Source organism: Mchenga conophoros, linkage group LG9, assembly GCF_057382185.1.
Source record: "Mchenga conophoros isolate Kocher_MC1m ecotype Shallow Benthic linkage group LG9, M_conophoros_male_GT1.1, whole genome shotgun sequence".
Lineage (NCBI taxonomy): Eukaryota > Metazoa > Chordata > Actinopteri > Cichliformes > Cichlidae > Mchenga > Mchenga conophoros.
The window spans coordinates 11,454,409-11,470,117 of record NC_140534.1 but is presented as its reverse complement, the minus strand read 5'-3'; the positions used below and the strand labels follow the sequence as shown (position 1 = coordinate 11,470,117).

At 40.9% G+C, this 15,709-nt stretch overlaps 1 protein-coding gene and 1 pseudogene across 1 annotated transcript; both read right to left on the bottom strand.

Annotated features, from left to right (window-relative positions):
• Positions 1-2,370: 2,370 nt before the first annotated feature.
• On the bottom strand, positions 2,371-4,838 carry LOC146566850 (uncharacterized; annotated as a pseudogene).
• A 2,809-nt stretch (positions 4,839-7,647) lies between these two features.
• Positions 7,648-14,494, bottom strand: LOC146566849 (uncharacterized). Its single transcript, XM_085286458.1, has 4 exons — positions 14,431-14,494; positions 12,301-12,404; positions 8,803-9,483; positions 7,648-8,451 (listed from the first exon to the last, which is right to left on the bottom strand). Exons 2-4 carry the CDS (start codon positions 12,316-12,318, stop codon positions 7,774-7,776), a joined length of 1,377 nt encoding a protein of 458 aa, XP_085142584.1. The 5' UTR covers positions 12,319-12,404; positions 14,431-14,494; the 3' UTR covers positions 7,648-7,773.
• Positions 14,495-15,709: the final 1,215 nt, after the last annotated feature.

Below are 15,709 nucleotides of genomic sequence, written 5' to 3'. Positions count from 1 at the left end.
ACTCAACTGTTTTGGTGGCAAAAGGGGCCTCAGAATATCACCATGACACACTGACCACGACAAAAACACTCAGAGGAATCTTATTCTGAGTGGATGAGCAGTGGCAGAGACAAGCTGATAGAAAACACAGACACAGTGACACTGAACACTGGGTCATAGAGTGTATGTATGAGAATACAGAAGCTCAATATCTATGTTGACTCATGTTTGTGTGATTTACAACAGTACTTCAACACAGCTCACACTGTTACACTGGAGGCAAAAAAATAACCCCCAAAAAGAACAAAGCAGGTGATTCTATCAGCTGTAATGGTGTCATCTGTCCACAAGGTGTCAGGATTGGTCCATTCACTGTTCAATCCTTTGATATCCATGAATTTGAAACACTTCTTGAGGCTATTACATCAAAGTGTGAACATTAAAGCCAAACTTTTCTGTCTTTTTTAAGGATGTTTCAAAACCAATATTTGCAGAAATAATGCAATTTGTTGTTGTTATTATTATTGAAGATATTACAAATTATTAAACTGCTGCTGAAGCAGTTTTCATTGAATAAAAACTGAGCTGAGAGTGCTCCACCTGTCCACCTGGAGTCTGCTTCTGTCTTGGTGACACAGGTCTGTCAGTTTGGTTTAGGGATTTGATTCTGGCTTTGGATAAGAGGGGGCCTGCTTTCAAATTCCATAGGAGCCCATGTGGTCCCTAATTAACTCTATGAAAATTTATGCAGTCCATGTTTAGTTAGCAATTGATCCAGGTTTCGTCAGTGTTTTACCTATGTTACCGGCAGCTGCAATTCACAGATGTTCACTGAACACCTTATTTAGGGTCAAATAAGAGGTGTGAGAAGAAGTTTCCAAAATACAAGAAAAAGTCATTCAAACAAATTAATTCTCAGTTAAAAGCTCTGTTACATCCAGTTCGATGAGCAATATAGTGTTCTGATTATTACAGTCCTACCTGAGAAGAAATGACCTGCTCTCATTATACAGAGTGAACAAAGAAAACAAACAATGAGACCTCTCATCCAAGAAGCTTCTTCAGTTCTAAAAGCAAAGGGCTGCTTTTTTAACCCTAGTAGGAGTTGTCCCTTAAAGAAGTCCCATCATTTTTTCTGTACAGTGACCTGACAACTAAGAACAGACAGACAGCATCTACTATCTTTTAGACACTACTGGGATTTGAGCCCGGGGACCTCCGACTTACTATATTGCTTTCTCGGCTGGCACTTTAACCAACTTAGCCACAATGCAACCTAACCTCCCACAAAGATACGTAGCTAATCAACACTGAGAAATCAGGTATGTAAAAGCTCTGCGCTACAACCAGATCATCAGGATAACAGTCTGGTGAGGAGTAGTGGTGGAGACCAGGAGTGCATGCCAAAAGTACCTATGATCTCCAATTTCTAACCTCTTTGAAAAGTTGGTAGGGGATTTGCTAAGGACATAGGAAAAGAGAAGAGACATTCAGTGAGATTTGGATAGACCTTAAACTAGCCTGTCCTTAACAGTGATGTTCACCATTATGAAACTACAATTTGCATAAGATGGGCTACAAAACAAAACACTCAGTCCACACGTTGAGCAGAAATTAAATGAAGCTTATGCATAAGTTCAGTAAGGAAGATCTGTAGTCATTCATATGCCTGCTTTCCTGGGTGTTTGGTATCACATGTCAGCACAACAGGGACAAATGTCAACATAGTATACTCAAATAAAAGAAAAGAATACTTCCGCATGCCAGTAGATTTCAGGGTTTTTTTTACATCCCCCACTTTGCCATGCCAGATGTGCCACCTCCTTCAGCCACTGAGCAAGTCTTTTCATGATGTTGTGTTGACTGTTTTTCTACAAACAAGTAAAATATAATGCCTGCAAACTGTAGTTGTGTACTGTCTATGGGGGAAAGTGTCAAAAATATGTGGAACCAAAGATCCACACATCCAGATACCACATTGGTCTTTGCTGTTCACTGACAAGTGAACTGATTGTGTTCATTTTAAGCAGTTCGCATCACTGCATTAATCGGGTCCTTTTGACTGTACTGGGGGCTGTAATTCACACAGTCAGTGTCCTGTTGCCATGAATATGATCTGAAACCAGCAACTGAGCCCATAAACTCATCATTTTTTATGTTGAGACTTAAAGTTTTCATTATTATTATTATGTAGTATAAAATTTAGAATGTCATGACAAATACGTTAAACCACATAATTTATGGAAATATGCTATAATTTAATGACCAATACATTAATTGTCTTTAGTGTATAGAGATGGTGGCATTTGGACTTTGATCGATTATTATGTGCAGATGAACTGACTGAAATTTTGTATGTATGCATAACTTAAATACATACTTTTAAATATGTCACTGGCAGGACGGCTCTTTCAGGGTATCATCATAAGTTGAAAGAGATTTCCAGTGATGGTCCATCTCTCTAACAACAATCTTCTTTTCCTCCTCGAGTCTTCTTACTGCCATGATGATATCGAATGCCCTTCTCTTTGCTCTGAGGCTGACAGAGTCTGAAATGCATTTAGAACAAAGTTAGAGACCAGTTCACAAAGAACGTCTGAAGTCATAAGTGATTTTAGGTTGACAGCTGAAGCTTGTGCTTCACGTGTGCTTGTTGTTGCTGCTTAGAACGAATAAGATAGCTGCACTTAACATAAAGTCATTGTGCAATCAGCATCAAACTTTTGAATCTGTTTTTGCTCAACTTCTGCCCACTCCTTTATATCACCGACACAGTCATCCAGTTGACTGTCAGTCACTGCCAACCGAAGCTGGCTTAGAAGAGCTTTTGTGGCCCACATTAAAAAGTTGGGATTAAAAAACAAAACATTAAAGACATGTTTACTCCAAATATTTAGAACACAGAGGAGTAAGCATCTAAAAATACAATACCAATATCATTATCTTCTGATATTGGTGGGTCAGAGAGGTGGCCAGGTTGTCTAACATTTGTTGGTTCCAGTGCATGGTCATAAGAGTTAGCATGTCTGTCCTGCAAACAAAGGAAACATAATGTTACCATTTTCTCTCGTCATAGTTGGACACTTCAAATCTAGTGCAGGATTTGGCCTTCTCACATGCTTTGGACTAATGTTTTGTGGTAACTGCAATCCTTGAAAGAACGACACTGCTCCACCTCCTCTCCTAGTGTCAAACCAGCCCCATCCTGATATGCTCCACTCCATTTCACCTGGATATAAGCACACGCACACACACAAATGCACATACACACAGAGACAAAATAAAAATAAATGACTCAAAAGGTGTTTGTGTTGCTGTGAAGTGTTCAGATAACGTGATTAAAGTCAGAATTCCATATCTGACATTTGAAATCATTGACTTTGGCATGAAATACTGAAAGAAATGGCTTCATGCTAAGAAGGTGCTGGAGCTCTGGACAGCTTTTTGTTACTCTTTCACGTTACGGCCAATACTCGCAGACAACATCCATGCAGAAAAAGTGATATGTCTATTGGCCAGCTTTTGTTGCAGGTACAAGGCATAAGCAAAAATGTCACCCCTGTACATATTTAGAGCACTGAGCAGCACTCCATACCTACACACTGCAAGCTCCAGTCCCTCCTCATCTACCTTGCTGCTGGATCTTTGGGAGGTCTCTCTGGCTGCTGACCATTCCCCTCCACAAACACCTCGTCCACAGACCTAAAATGCATTTAATTGCTGCTGACAATGATTTACGCAATCTCCTCAGGGTTAAAGGTTACCGTAATTCTATCTATGTAATTATAGTGTTCAGTCTTACATGTCTGGATGTGCTGTGCATGTAGTGCGCACATCTTCCCACATCTTCATCCTTTGCTATGAAGCTGCCGTCAAACATGGCCTGTTCCTCACATCTGAACAAAACAGCAATACATAATACATAATGATACAAACATTGCTACTACACATATTTTGCTGTACCCAGCTACATTCTTGAAATGGTAATGCTTGCGGTTTCCATCCACTGAAATTGCAAGCATGTCTGGGGCACATGCATGACATGTGAAGGGATCCTCCTTTAAAATCTTGTCTAATTCATATCTCACGGCTTCCCACTCAAAACAACCTGTCTGACAGTGGAGATCTTCCCCATCTGGTTTAAAATGAAAGACGTCAACAGAAAACAAATACGCTATAAGTGACTTTTAAATCCCCAATAAGATTCTGTGGTTTGTTTAATGTGCTTTTGTGTCAAAACAAATGACTTTCCTGTTTCTCTGTACAGATATTTCAATTAATTAATACATTAAATGTATGGATTTGTGTCCATACAATCTATATCTTCAAATTATCTTGAGTGAAACAGTACTGACCCTTATGTGAGTGAGTCCTGGTTGATCTTGACCCCGCATAGAGTCCATTTCCATCTTTGTCTCTTTTTTTCCAGTTTACTGTTGGTTCAGGTGGTTTCACTGGTACTGGAGCTTTCTTTTGCTTCAGCTCACCAAGTAAGTCATCAAGGTGTTAAAGCTCATCAATTAGTTCCTGCTGATCAGTCAGATTATCTAGGACAATTAAAGGTTGTTGAATTTTGAAGTCACTCATGGGAATAAGCAGAAACACACACACACACACACACACACACACACACACACACACACACAGAGAGAGAGAGAGAGAGAGAGAGAGACCAATAGAGAGACAGAAACAAAGACAAACAAATAAGGGCAGCAGTAAGCACAAAAGACTGACGTGGTTCTTAAAAGTGCCTTTGGGAGTTTTTCAAAAAGCAGATTTAGGAAGCACTAATAGGCTGATTGATGAAGAACTGTTGAGAACATTTTTCTTTGTTTTTGATGCAAGTTACCCAAAGTCATGCGCCCAGGTTCGGGAATTCCTTCACACTAGCATCTATCCCAGGAATACATGAATCCCAGGACATGAACCAAATATGATCAAATTAATGAGGGCTCGTTTAGCTCTGATGGAAGCGTAAAATGTCGCTCACAAAGGTGTATGAAATGATCTGAGAGGGAGATTCCCTCTTGCCACTTTTCCCAAGTGTTGATGTATGTTAAGCACTGAAAAATCATCAATTCATCCGTTTTTTAAAGTTAAAAGTTTTTACATGTAATTTGTTCTAAAAATAGAGCTGACTTTACATAGCATGTCTTCATGTTTGTTAACATGTACATGTGCTGTAACCAAAGACTGATTTTGTCATGAACTGGCTGTGTGGAGGCAGATGAGAACCCAAACGCAAAACTCATGGAAATAAAAAGCTGAACTCAAAATCACTGCTTTATTGCAGGCTTCACAAAGAAACAGAGCTAAACTGGGAATGCTAACTGAGGGAACACAGAAAAGCACACAGGTTCAGCGAGGAGACATTGACAACACGACACCAAACTGAGGGAGACATGCACATAAATACACAGAGGGTTAACGAGGGAAGTGGGAGCACACGGGAAACACAGCTGACACAGATAATCATAACAAGACACGGCAGGAGTAACACAACACTGATGGGAGACTGTCAAAGTAAAACAGGAAGTACACAGAGGTGCAGACAGGAGGAGAGAGAGAGACAGGAGAGCACAGGCATAGCGGGCTGGGGAAACATGGAATAACATACAAGGAGGGGAGACGAGGGCTCACAGATACACAGAGGGGCACAGGGGGTAAAAGTCACAAGGGGAAATCAAATAAGAAACAACTTAACAGAGCAACCCAGGAAGCATGGCCTAAATAAAGAACAAAATACAAAAAGACATGAAAACTAAGAATGCTGGGCCAACATGACCCGGGATCATGACAGATTTGAAGTAATGGATATAATATAATGAAGTATATACTTTTATGTTAATTGCATTTTACTTTCATTGATATATTTTTTATGAATTTTGGTGTCTATGTTCTGTGCATCACATGACAATAAAAAGATTTTTTTAAACAATCTGCTTTGGATCTAGTTTTTTATAATAAGTAGAAATCTTATGTTATGGTTGACGTGGAGGACTCACACGAAGCGCCTTGAGGCGACTTTTGTTGTGATTTGGCGCTATATAAATAAAATTGAATTGAATTGAACATGCAGGAATCCGAAGTTAGAAGCTCACAAGGAATTTATTTACATGGTTCTCAGGGTGTATATAGAAAAGGTGCAGAGATAGTGCTATGTACAAAAGTGGGGGGACAGGGCTCCAGGGAAATCCAGGGGAAAAGGCACTCGCTCCTTTCAAACAATCCACGCACACAGTCAGGCTCTCTCTCTCTGACACTCACCACACAGGATACAGGTAAACAGTCCAGGGATGCGAGTCAGCAAAGAACAGCAGTCACTTCCTGGCTTAAATGCTGGCCACACTAATGAGGCTCGGGTGTTGTTTCCTCTGAGGGGCGTGGCTGAGGGCGTGAGCCCGCAATGAGTTCCGCCTCAGCGAGAAAAAGAACGAGAGAGAGAGAGAGAAAGGCAGAAACAGCTGATCAGCGCCCTGCTGATCCTGGCTGTGACATTTTAACCCAAACGTTAATTGTAATATAACCCTTGTGATGGGTTTGAGTTTCGACCCAATTTTTGGTAACCTCAGCTTGGTCAATTTAACACAATTTTTGGACAGTTATCGTAACCCAGTGTGCTGGGTCAAACCAGTAACCAAACCCTGTTAAATTGAAAAAAGCCAGCGTTGGCTCGGTCCATATTTGACCCAGCGTTTGGTTACAAATTAGATCATTTTTAACCCAGCATTTTTTCGTGTGGTATATTTGAACTGGGACGCTCTCAACCAGTTGTGCGTGCAGTAATTTAAAGACTGAAATTGTGCCTAAAAAGGATCGGATTATAATAGTTGGTGATTTTAATATTCATGTCTGTTGCCCTGATGGTCTGCTGGCTCAGGAATTTTTAAATTTATTCAGTCATTTTCCGTTTACAGTCCGTTGAAGGCCCTACACATCAGCAGGAGCACACTCATGACCTGGTGTTATCATATGGTTGTAATTGACATTTCTCGTGTGCATGAGTTTAAAGTTCACACTCCACCCCGCCGCTGCTCTCTTCTCCTCCACTTTTATGAAGAAAATCTTTACCCTGAGATTACTTATTGGGCCCACCCCAGATGAGCTTTCAGGAAACCTGTACTCAGACCATGAACCCTGTGAACCCATTAAAAACCAGGCTCTCAAAACGTGTTCCTCAGCCCTGGTTAAATGAATCAACCCGAGCAGTCAGGCGTCAGTGTAGGAGAGCAGAGTGAAAGTGGAAGAAAGACAATTTGCAGGTTTCTTTTGAAATGTTAAAAGAATGTTGGAAATTTGATCAGAATACGGTGAAAATGAGAGAAACAGATATTTTTCTCAGATCATTGTGTTAAATTGTCATAATCGCCGTGTTCTTTAAGACTATCAGCTCTACTCTAAACAACCCTGAAAGCCTCTGCTGACACATGTCATCAGTTCCTTTCTTTCTTTGTAAACAAGGTCGAGTCTGTCAGGTCAGCAATAGTACTTCCTACAGATGACCCATCAGTGTTTATTCCATGACTGTAAACATGTTTCCATTTGTCACTTCAGTCTTTACTCTGAAATACAGGAAATGACATCATGGCTCAAAATTTTTGTCGTTCAAACAATTCTTTATTTAACATTTTTTTAACTTTATTTAATAAAATACATTCAATAAAACTGATTTTTACTCCAACCACTGAAAAAAAAGGTAACAACTGAACACAAACAGAGGAACAATTTATAAAGATTAACATTGAACTATAGGAACAGTTTGATTCATGGCCTCATTTGAACTTTAACTTAAACTTAAGGAGAGCCAACCTGAACTCTGTGGAGCCTGATCTCCAGGGTTTTAAGTTGGACTCTGAAACCAGAGGATGTCTCTCTCTCTTCAGATTCACTCTGATCCTGTGATGGGAACGATTTCAGCCCTGCGTGATCGCGCTGATGTTTGCACAGAGCAGATGATGAAGTGAATGTTTTGGCACATTGGTAACAGTGAAACAGTTTATTAGTAACGTGGGATCGTTTGTGTGCAGAGTATGAACTGAGATTACTGAAGCTCTTGTCACACTGCTCACAGCTGTAGTTTCCTTCCATGTGTGTACGTTCATGCTCGTTACGACTACCTGACTGTGAGAAGCTTTTGTCACAGTGTCTGCACTTGTATGGTTTCGCTCCTGTGTGGACTCGTTTGTGTCTTTTAAGGTCACCTGCAGTGGTGAAGGATGACCCACACTGATCACAGAGGTGCTTTTTGACCCCACTGTGAAAGAGTTCATGTCGTTTTAACTCACTTGATGTAGGGAAGCTTCTCCCACATTCTTTGCAGTATTTCAGTTTGTCTCCAGTGTGTTTACGTTGATGTATTTTTAGGCCGGCTTGCTGACTGAAAGTTTTTCCACAGATGTCACAACGAAAGTCTTTCCCACCACCACAGCGATGACAGGGTTGAGAAGTGGATCCATCTGTGTCGCTCTGCTTCTAAACAAAGACACAAAGACAGTGTAAGTCAGTCCTTCAACACTTTTATCCTGAAAGTCGCCTGAAATAAAGAGCATCTCTGCAGACGTCCAATTACATTTTACTGTTTCAATTAACACACTCAGTTTACTGGGCTACAATAACTACAATACTACCACCATAATACTACAGCAATACTTATTTAATATTACAGTAACATCTGACTTACACTTAAATGAAATGAAAACCTGAATAATGGCTCAGAGCTACTCTTCGGTGCAGTAGAAGTGCTAACATGCTAACACAATTTAATGAGCAGACTTGTTCCAAACAGTCAGACTGAACTTACAAGAATAAAATAAAAATACAAACCTCACAGTAACTGCACTTGTAGAGTCTCTTTCTGGTGTGGATCTGTTGGTGTTCTCTCAGGTACTGTGGAGTTTTAAAAGTCTTCTCACACAGGTCACATTGATAAGGTCTCTCCTCAGTGTGGGTAAACATGTGGCGTTGTAAGTGTGCGTCTGTTGTAAAGTATTTACCACACTGATCACACCAGTACACATCTTCTCCGGAGTGAATGCGTAGGTGTATATTTTGGCTCCATAGCCGGCTGAAAGTTTTTCCACAGATGTCACAGCTGTATGCCTTAACTCCAGAGTGGGTAACTAGATGTCTCTGTAAGTTGCTACTTCGAGTAAAAGCTTTACCACACTGATCACAGCTGTATGCCTTAATTCCAGAGTGGGTAACTAGATGACTCTGTAAGTTGCTACTTTGAGTAAAAGCTCTGCCACACTGATCACAGCTGTAAGCTTTAACTCCACTGTGGACGACTTGGTGTGTTTTTAGGGATTTCTTCCAGGAAAACGACTTTCCACACAAGTCACAGCTGAACGGTCTCTCTCCAGTGTGGATGAGCTGATGTTGTTTTAGTTTAAACTTCCAGGTAAAATCCTTCCCACACTCGTCACAGGTGTTTTTTCTCTCTCTCTTTCTTCTGTGAGGTTTGTCGGCCTCCTGAGAGCGCTGACTTCTCGGTCCATGTTGGTCCTGCAGTGACAGAGATACAAGCAGAGGCAGTGAGTGAAATGCAGTCATTGAACAAACTGAAGCTTCAAACTCCCTCCATTAACACTAGTCAGGGCTCGCAAAATTTCAAAATCCCTGGTAGCCCTTTGGGCAGGGACTCAAAACAAACAAAACATGAAACACAAATTACAACATTGTATAAAAATTACAATCATCAACTCAAATACTTGGTTCTAATTGAACAGAAATTTCTATGAACTTGTAAGAACTGTGTAGAACATGAATCAGTCTGTGTCAGATCCTGAATTCAAAATTTCCACTGAAGTCACGGGTAAGTGACAAGTGGAACCAAGATCTAGGACATTTGCTTTTTGAAGTTTGCAAAGACTGCTAAATTTTGCCAGTGGTAGTTCACTCTTTGCAACATAGTACGCTGTTCTAAACAGATTTTTCAGGTTTATTTTTAGTATGTTATTTGCAATTGTTGTTTGTTCTGGGAAAGATATTGCAGACTGAGCAATAATGCATTTCTTGCATTTCTCATGGGTTCTAATGGGGGCCTTTCTTAAAATTACTGGTCCCAGTAACAAAGGCGCTTGTCGACTCAGAAATCGAGGGAAAACCAACAACACACCCGGCAGAACATTATGTTATTTATACAGGTGCACATAAGTGGTCCGCATGTGCGCATTCGCTGTCAAAATAAAAGACGCGCACCAGATATGAAGTTGCAACGCGCGTGTGGTGGGGCGTGGCCTGCGGTGCCGTGCAGAGATGGCGGACGCACCTGCACGGCATCCGCAATCACGCCCCGCCGAATTAAATATTGTACTGGGTCCTGTGGTTGTATTGTTGTGATAGTGTTGAGCGGGCAGCGGGAGAGCTGCAGCTCTGTGAGTATTGTGGACAGCAACCGTCAAAGCTTTAATAAAAAGCATCAAAATGCCACTGGGTCTGCCGTGTATGTTTACAGCGCGTTTGCGTCCATATAAAAAGTACTGTTTTTGTCCGCTAGAGTGGGATTTTCACGGCACATTCCGCACCACATCTCTGTGCGTTCATCATCTGTTTGAAGCCAGCTCACCTCCTGCAACCACTTTTCCGAGAATACGCGCTTCTTTTGTGGTTTGGACTCCTTCTGACATTTCTTTGGAGGTGGAGGAACACCAAAGTAATTGCTTAAAGGAGCTTCTTCAACATCTTTAAGAGTTCTAAACAAATGTCTGTCCTCCTCCAGAAAATCTTATGTATGCAAACACGCGTTGCAACATCTTATCTTGTGTGCGCTTTTTATTTTGACAGCGAATGCGCACCTGCGGACCACTTATGTGCAGCCCTGGTTATTTAGCTCGTCATATTGCAGCCACAGAAATTCTTTTGTCCATGAAACCATAAAGCTGCACTGTCTTATTTGGCTCAGCAGAACTGAAATATAAATCCTGCTGCTTTTACACACGCACTCACATAAGCTCAGCGATTCTCTGCGCGATCAACCTCTCACATGTTTAAGCTTGCTGCGGGAGATTTCACTTGTCATGTTTGCATAGTAAGCTAACGATTAATAAGACGATGTCAGAGGAATTGGTGCACAAATTATCATCACTCACAGATCAGTGCTGTCGCTCTCTATACACAGTTCGCGCGATTGCAAAGTAAAACCAAAAAACAAGCGCAAATTCAAACGCAATTTCAATATGTCACATATTGACAGTGGCTCACCGATGCCAAAGACATAATTACCCAGCTACATTTCCAAAAGAATGTAAAAGCATTGACATATATTTTTCCTTCCTATGATAGCCCGACGGGCAGGGCAGAGATAGATTTTGGTAGCCCGACTGGAAAAATCGCTAGCCCCGGGACGTCAGGCTAGCGATTTTGCGAGCCCTGCTAGTTTTAAACCTGAAGGTGGAGTGTGGCACCAAACACCTTAAAGGTCCCCTATCCCCACCTACTGGTAGTAGTACACATTACATCCAACCTGGTGTTAAAGATAATTAATCATTGTTCAAACACTCTAAAATCATTCCCATCCCTCCTACTTGTACACAAATATTAATGCTAACACTCAGAATAGTAATAAATGTTGTGGCAGGTAATTTCAAATGCAGCGATTCTATCAGCCCAACAAACATCAGCAAACACACAAACTGTTTGTGTGCAGTTTGTCTCACAATGTGATTTAAAGACTGCAGTAAAATCCTCTGCAGGTTAGTGCAGGATAAGCAGGCAAGTTTACTGTAATGTGATGGATTTAAGTAAAGAACAGTGTGTGACTGGTGCACAGTGACTGTGGTGCTCATGTCAGAGTTAGATTACATCAAGTGTAGCAGAGATTAACTTAAACTTAAGCTCATGATGCTGACATTCATTCACTGAGCTCCACCCACATACCAACAGTATAGTGTCTAATATAAAGACAGTGTACTGTCAGTGTAGAGAAAGGAAATCAGCCAGGACAACTCATGAAACATCTGCTGACATCTGGATGAATTCACAGAGAGCAGCAGGTCAGCTGATCACAGCCTGTACATTAAAAAAATCTACTGGAGCTCTCAATAGAAATGATTGTGAGCTGTGACTCTTTTCCCCACACTGAGCCACTACAGCTGATGTTAGGGTTGAATCCTGCTGAATCCCACTTTAACATCTTCCCTGCTCATTTTGATGTTTAGAGGCAACGTCACCGTCTAAGATGTAGGCATTGTATACATTGTATACATTATTTCTACATTACATTAATATTGCACAAGGTTCACTTAGTTTAGCATAAAATATACATACTGTATCAGTACTTCAGCTTTTAATGGAGTATTTCTTAACACTAGTATCTGTCACCTTCTGTGTTGAGCTCATTGTTTTCTCTGCAGTGGCTGAGCTGAGTCCAAGTAGCTGAAATTTCCTCTGCTGCTCCGTCAGACTCTTCTCCTCCTCCTGATCAGCTGGGACAGAAAACAGAACTTTGTTAAGCTCCACACTGCACTGAAGAGTCAAAGTGTCTCATATGTTCATCTGAGAACACACAGAACACATTTTAGCTTCCTTGGGTGGACAACTTGTTTGAAACAAACACAAAAGGTTTGAGCACCGATACCAAATTCAGCAGTATGGCACACCAGTACCAGGAGAGCAATTAACTATGTGCACGTTAGCATATGCTACTTCCGGTGCGGAAACTCCTGTGGGGAGCTTTGTTTCCGGTGTCCTATTCGCGCCTGGTTTACGGTCCAAAACAAGTTAAACAAATGAATGAATCAAGTGGCGATTTACATTTCTATAGATGTCTTGGGCATTTACCCAATATATCTGTAAATGATGTTCATCGACTTGTCGATATTTTCCCCCCGCGCCTCAGAGCAAAAGAGAAAAGGGATTCAAATGTTATATTTCTCAGCTGTCCCTCGTTTATTGCGGGTGTTATGTTCTAAAAATAACCAGCGATAGGTGAAATCAAGTAGACAATTTTATTTTTTGACAGTGCAAAACGTTTGGTGGACATCGTGGACATACAGTACTGCACTTCAGAGTCACACTGCTAGCGATCGATGCAGCGATTCTGTACTGTACAGGAGAGACGTCACGGAGGAGATCGTCTGCAGCGATCAGGACGCAGGACACAATGTGACGTAAAAAAAAAAGCATGCAAACTTGCACTAAAAAATCCGTGAAACAGCGAGGTGAAAGGTGAACCACGTTATAGCGAGGGACCGCTGTAATTTTGAAGGTAAGTCACAACATACCCTTCGTAAATACTAATGTATAGAAACCGTTACCAGCAATCATTCATTTTTTGTGTGGCTTTTTTCACGGTTTGTTAACATGCTGTGTAGGTGTGTACTTGACTAGCTGATATCGACATAATGGGGGAAACATCTGGTTTGACTATTCTTCACCTGTAGTTTGAATGCTGAACATTTGCCTGTTTAAATCATAAGACCAGTCACTATACAGAGATGTGCTTCTGAATGTGGACAATGTGTCTTCTGCTGCAGTAATGCAGTTCTGCTTGTGTTGAGTGATGTAAACAACTGATCGATCTAAACTCTTTAAACGTCAAAATTGATCATTAGATTTTTTTATGACACAACAGCGGTGAGTGTTCCCACCTTCTGCTCTTTGTAACTTAACGCAATCTTTCCGTTTTCGAGTTTTGGACATGATTTTGGAGTATATCTTCGCAGTAGCGATTGACCGCAAAGTAAAGCTACCGGAAATGCACAACCCCACATCCGGTCTCAAACCAGGAAGTTAGCATTGTCTCGTGCACATAGTCAATTTCTCTTTGAAAAAGGCCCTGGCAAAGAACGAAAACAGAACAATCAATGGGTAGAGTGTTTCCCAACCACTGTGCCGCGGCATATACGTGTGCCGTGAGAAATGATCAGGTGTGCCGTGGAAGATTATCCTATCTGGTCAGCAAAGAGGCACAGAAAAGAAGATCAGACACCAGCGAGGGAGGATAAGAAAGACAGACGCAACAACATTGTCATCCCCTATGTAGCCGGTGTATCAGAAAAACTTCAAGCAACTTAAAGAAGTCCAGACGCTTTTCTTTGCAAGCTCCTTTGACAACATGTTGGGTCTTTTGGAGCCGGAAGTGACCTTATATGGATGAACGGTGGTGCTAGCTAGCTTGGTTAGCAAGCTGCATTCATAAACTGTGCAGGTGCCACAGAGATGCTAAGTAGCCTTAATAACAGATTAATAAAATAACAGAAACTCTGATTACAATGAGCTCATTTAAAAGCTTTCTTCTAATAAAATTATTTTCTTCTCTGTTTCACAAATTTTTTGCTGATATCTTTCTGTGAACTAGTTTATAGCAGCTTGATTTAATTTAGTCAGATTTTTTTCCCAACTGGTTCACAAAAACTTGAGAAGAGACACCAAGGAGAGCAACAGAAAGACTCATTCAGGAGCTAAACTCAAGATTAACTAAACTCGGATTAACATTAGCTCGGTGCTTACCTTTAAATCAGTCTTGATAATAATCTGAGAGAAAAACGCCATAAAGCGGGAACTCGGCTTCTTCTTCTTCTTCTTTTGGATTTTTTGGGCGGTTAAAGCTTTAAGGCGCATTACCGCCACCTGCTGGACTGGACTTTTCATGTCCCAAACATCATCAATTGGCCACAAATTTGTTGGAGTTTCTGTTAATAGAAAAGATGGAATTCAAGGATCTTGTTATTTGGTTTCTTTGTTTTCACCATTTACTCTACAATTTTCTGCCAGTGTATAGCAAACCCCACAGCTCAAATCAATGAAGAATTTAGTATTTTTAACATATTGCTTAAGCTGGAACCAGCAGCTATATAGGCCTAATTTTTAATCCAAACATGTGATAGAGGTTTACCACCAGGAGAAGCAGACTGTAAATAAAAGACTGTGCTACTGAAAACCGTTAGTCTGACTTTGGATTGTAAATATGTTTCCATTTGTCACTTTTGTATTTGTATATGCAGTAGCGTTTTTTGATACGGGCGACACGGGCGGTTGCCCGGGGCGGCATAGTGGTGGGGGGTGGCATCACGGGCATCGGCAAAAAAATAAATAAAATAAAAAATAGCTCGTAGCTGAGAACTCCCGCGGCAGATAGTAGGGGCGGCATTTCAACATTAAAAACTCCAAAGAAATCTAGTGGCTTTCGTGTGTTGAAAATCCCTCACTCTGTTAAAAAATTGACAGATTGATTGTGCATCCAAGTTGTGTGCTAAGAAAACACATACAGATCATTCAGTTGGCTCTTACTTGCAAGACAGTTTGGACATCATTCATTTGCTATCTGATCCTCTGCTGGACGACACGAGAGGCTGAGACCACTGAAGACTGTCATCAGAACTGTCTAAATTATCTGAATGGAAAGAAAAAGGTTTGAAAAGGGTTTATTTGTACCATCAACTACTTACAGACTAACAAAGAGCATCAAGAGAAGAAAACATGGAGTAATAACATGAGCAGCAACCAGCAGAGGGTGCACTATCCTTCAGGTGAGCTGCTGAGCAAGGTGAGCTGTAACGTCCTTTAAATATTTGAGCAGAAATGCTGCAGCATTCACAGGTTTCCTTCTTGAAGACATGTGATCTGACAGGCTGAACGTTTCCTTGGTCCAAAAGAAGAAAAATCTGATTGAAAGTTTTAACCTTCTCAAGGCAGGCGTTGTAGATTTGCAACAGTTAAAAGCTAACAACCTGATTACCCCACATACATATTTTATGAGTTTTTCTTTTACTCAGAAGTACCACTGCAC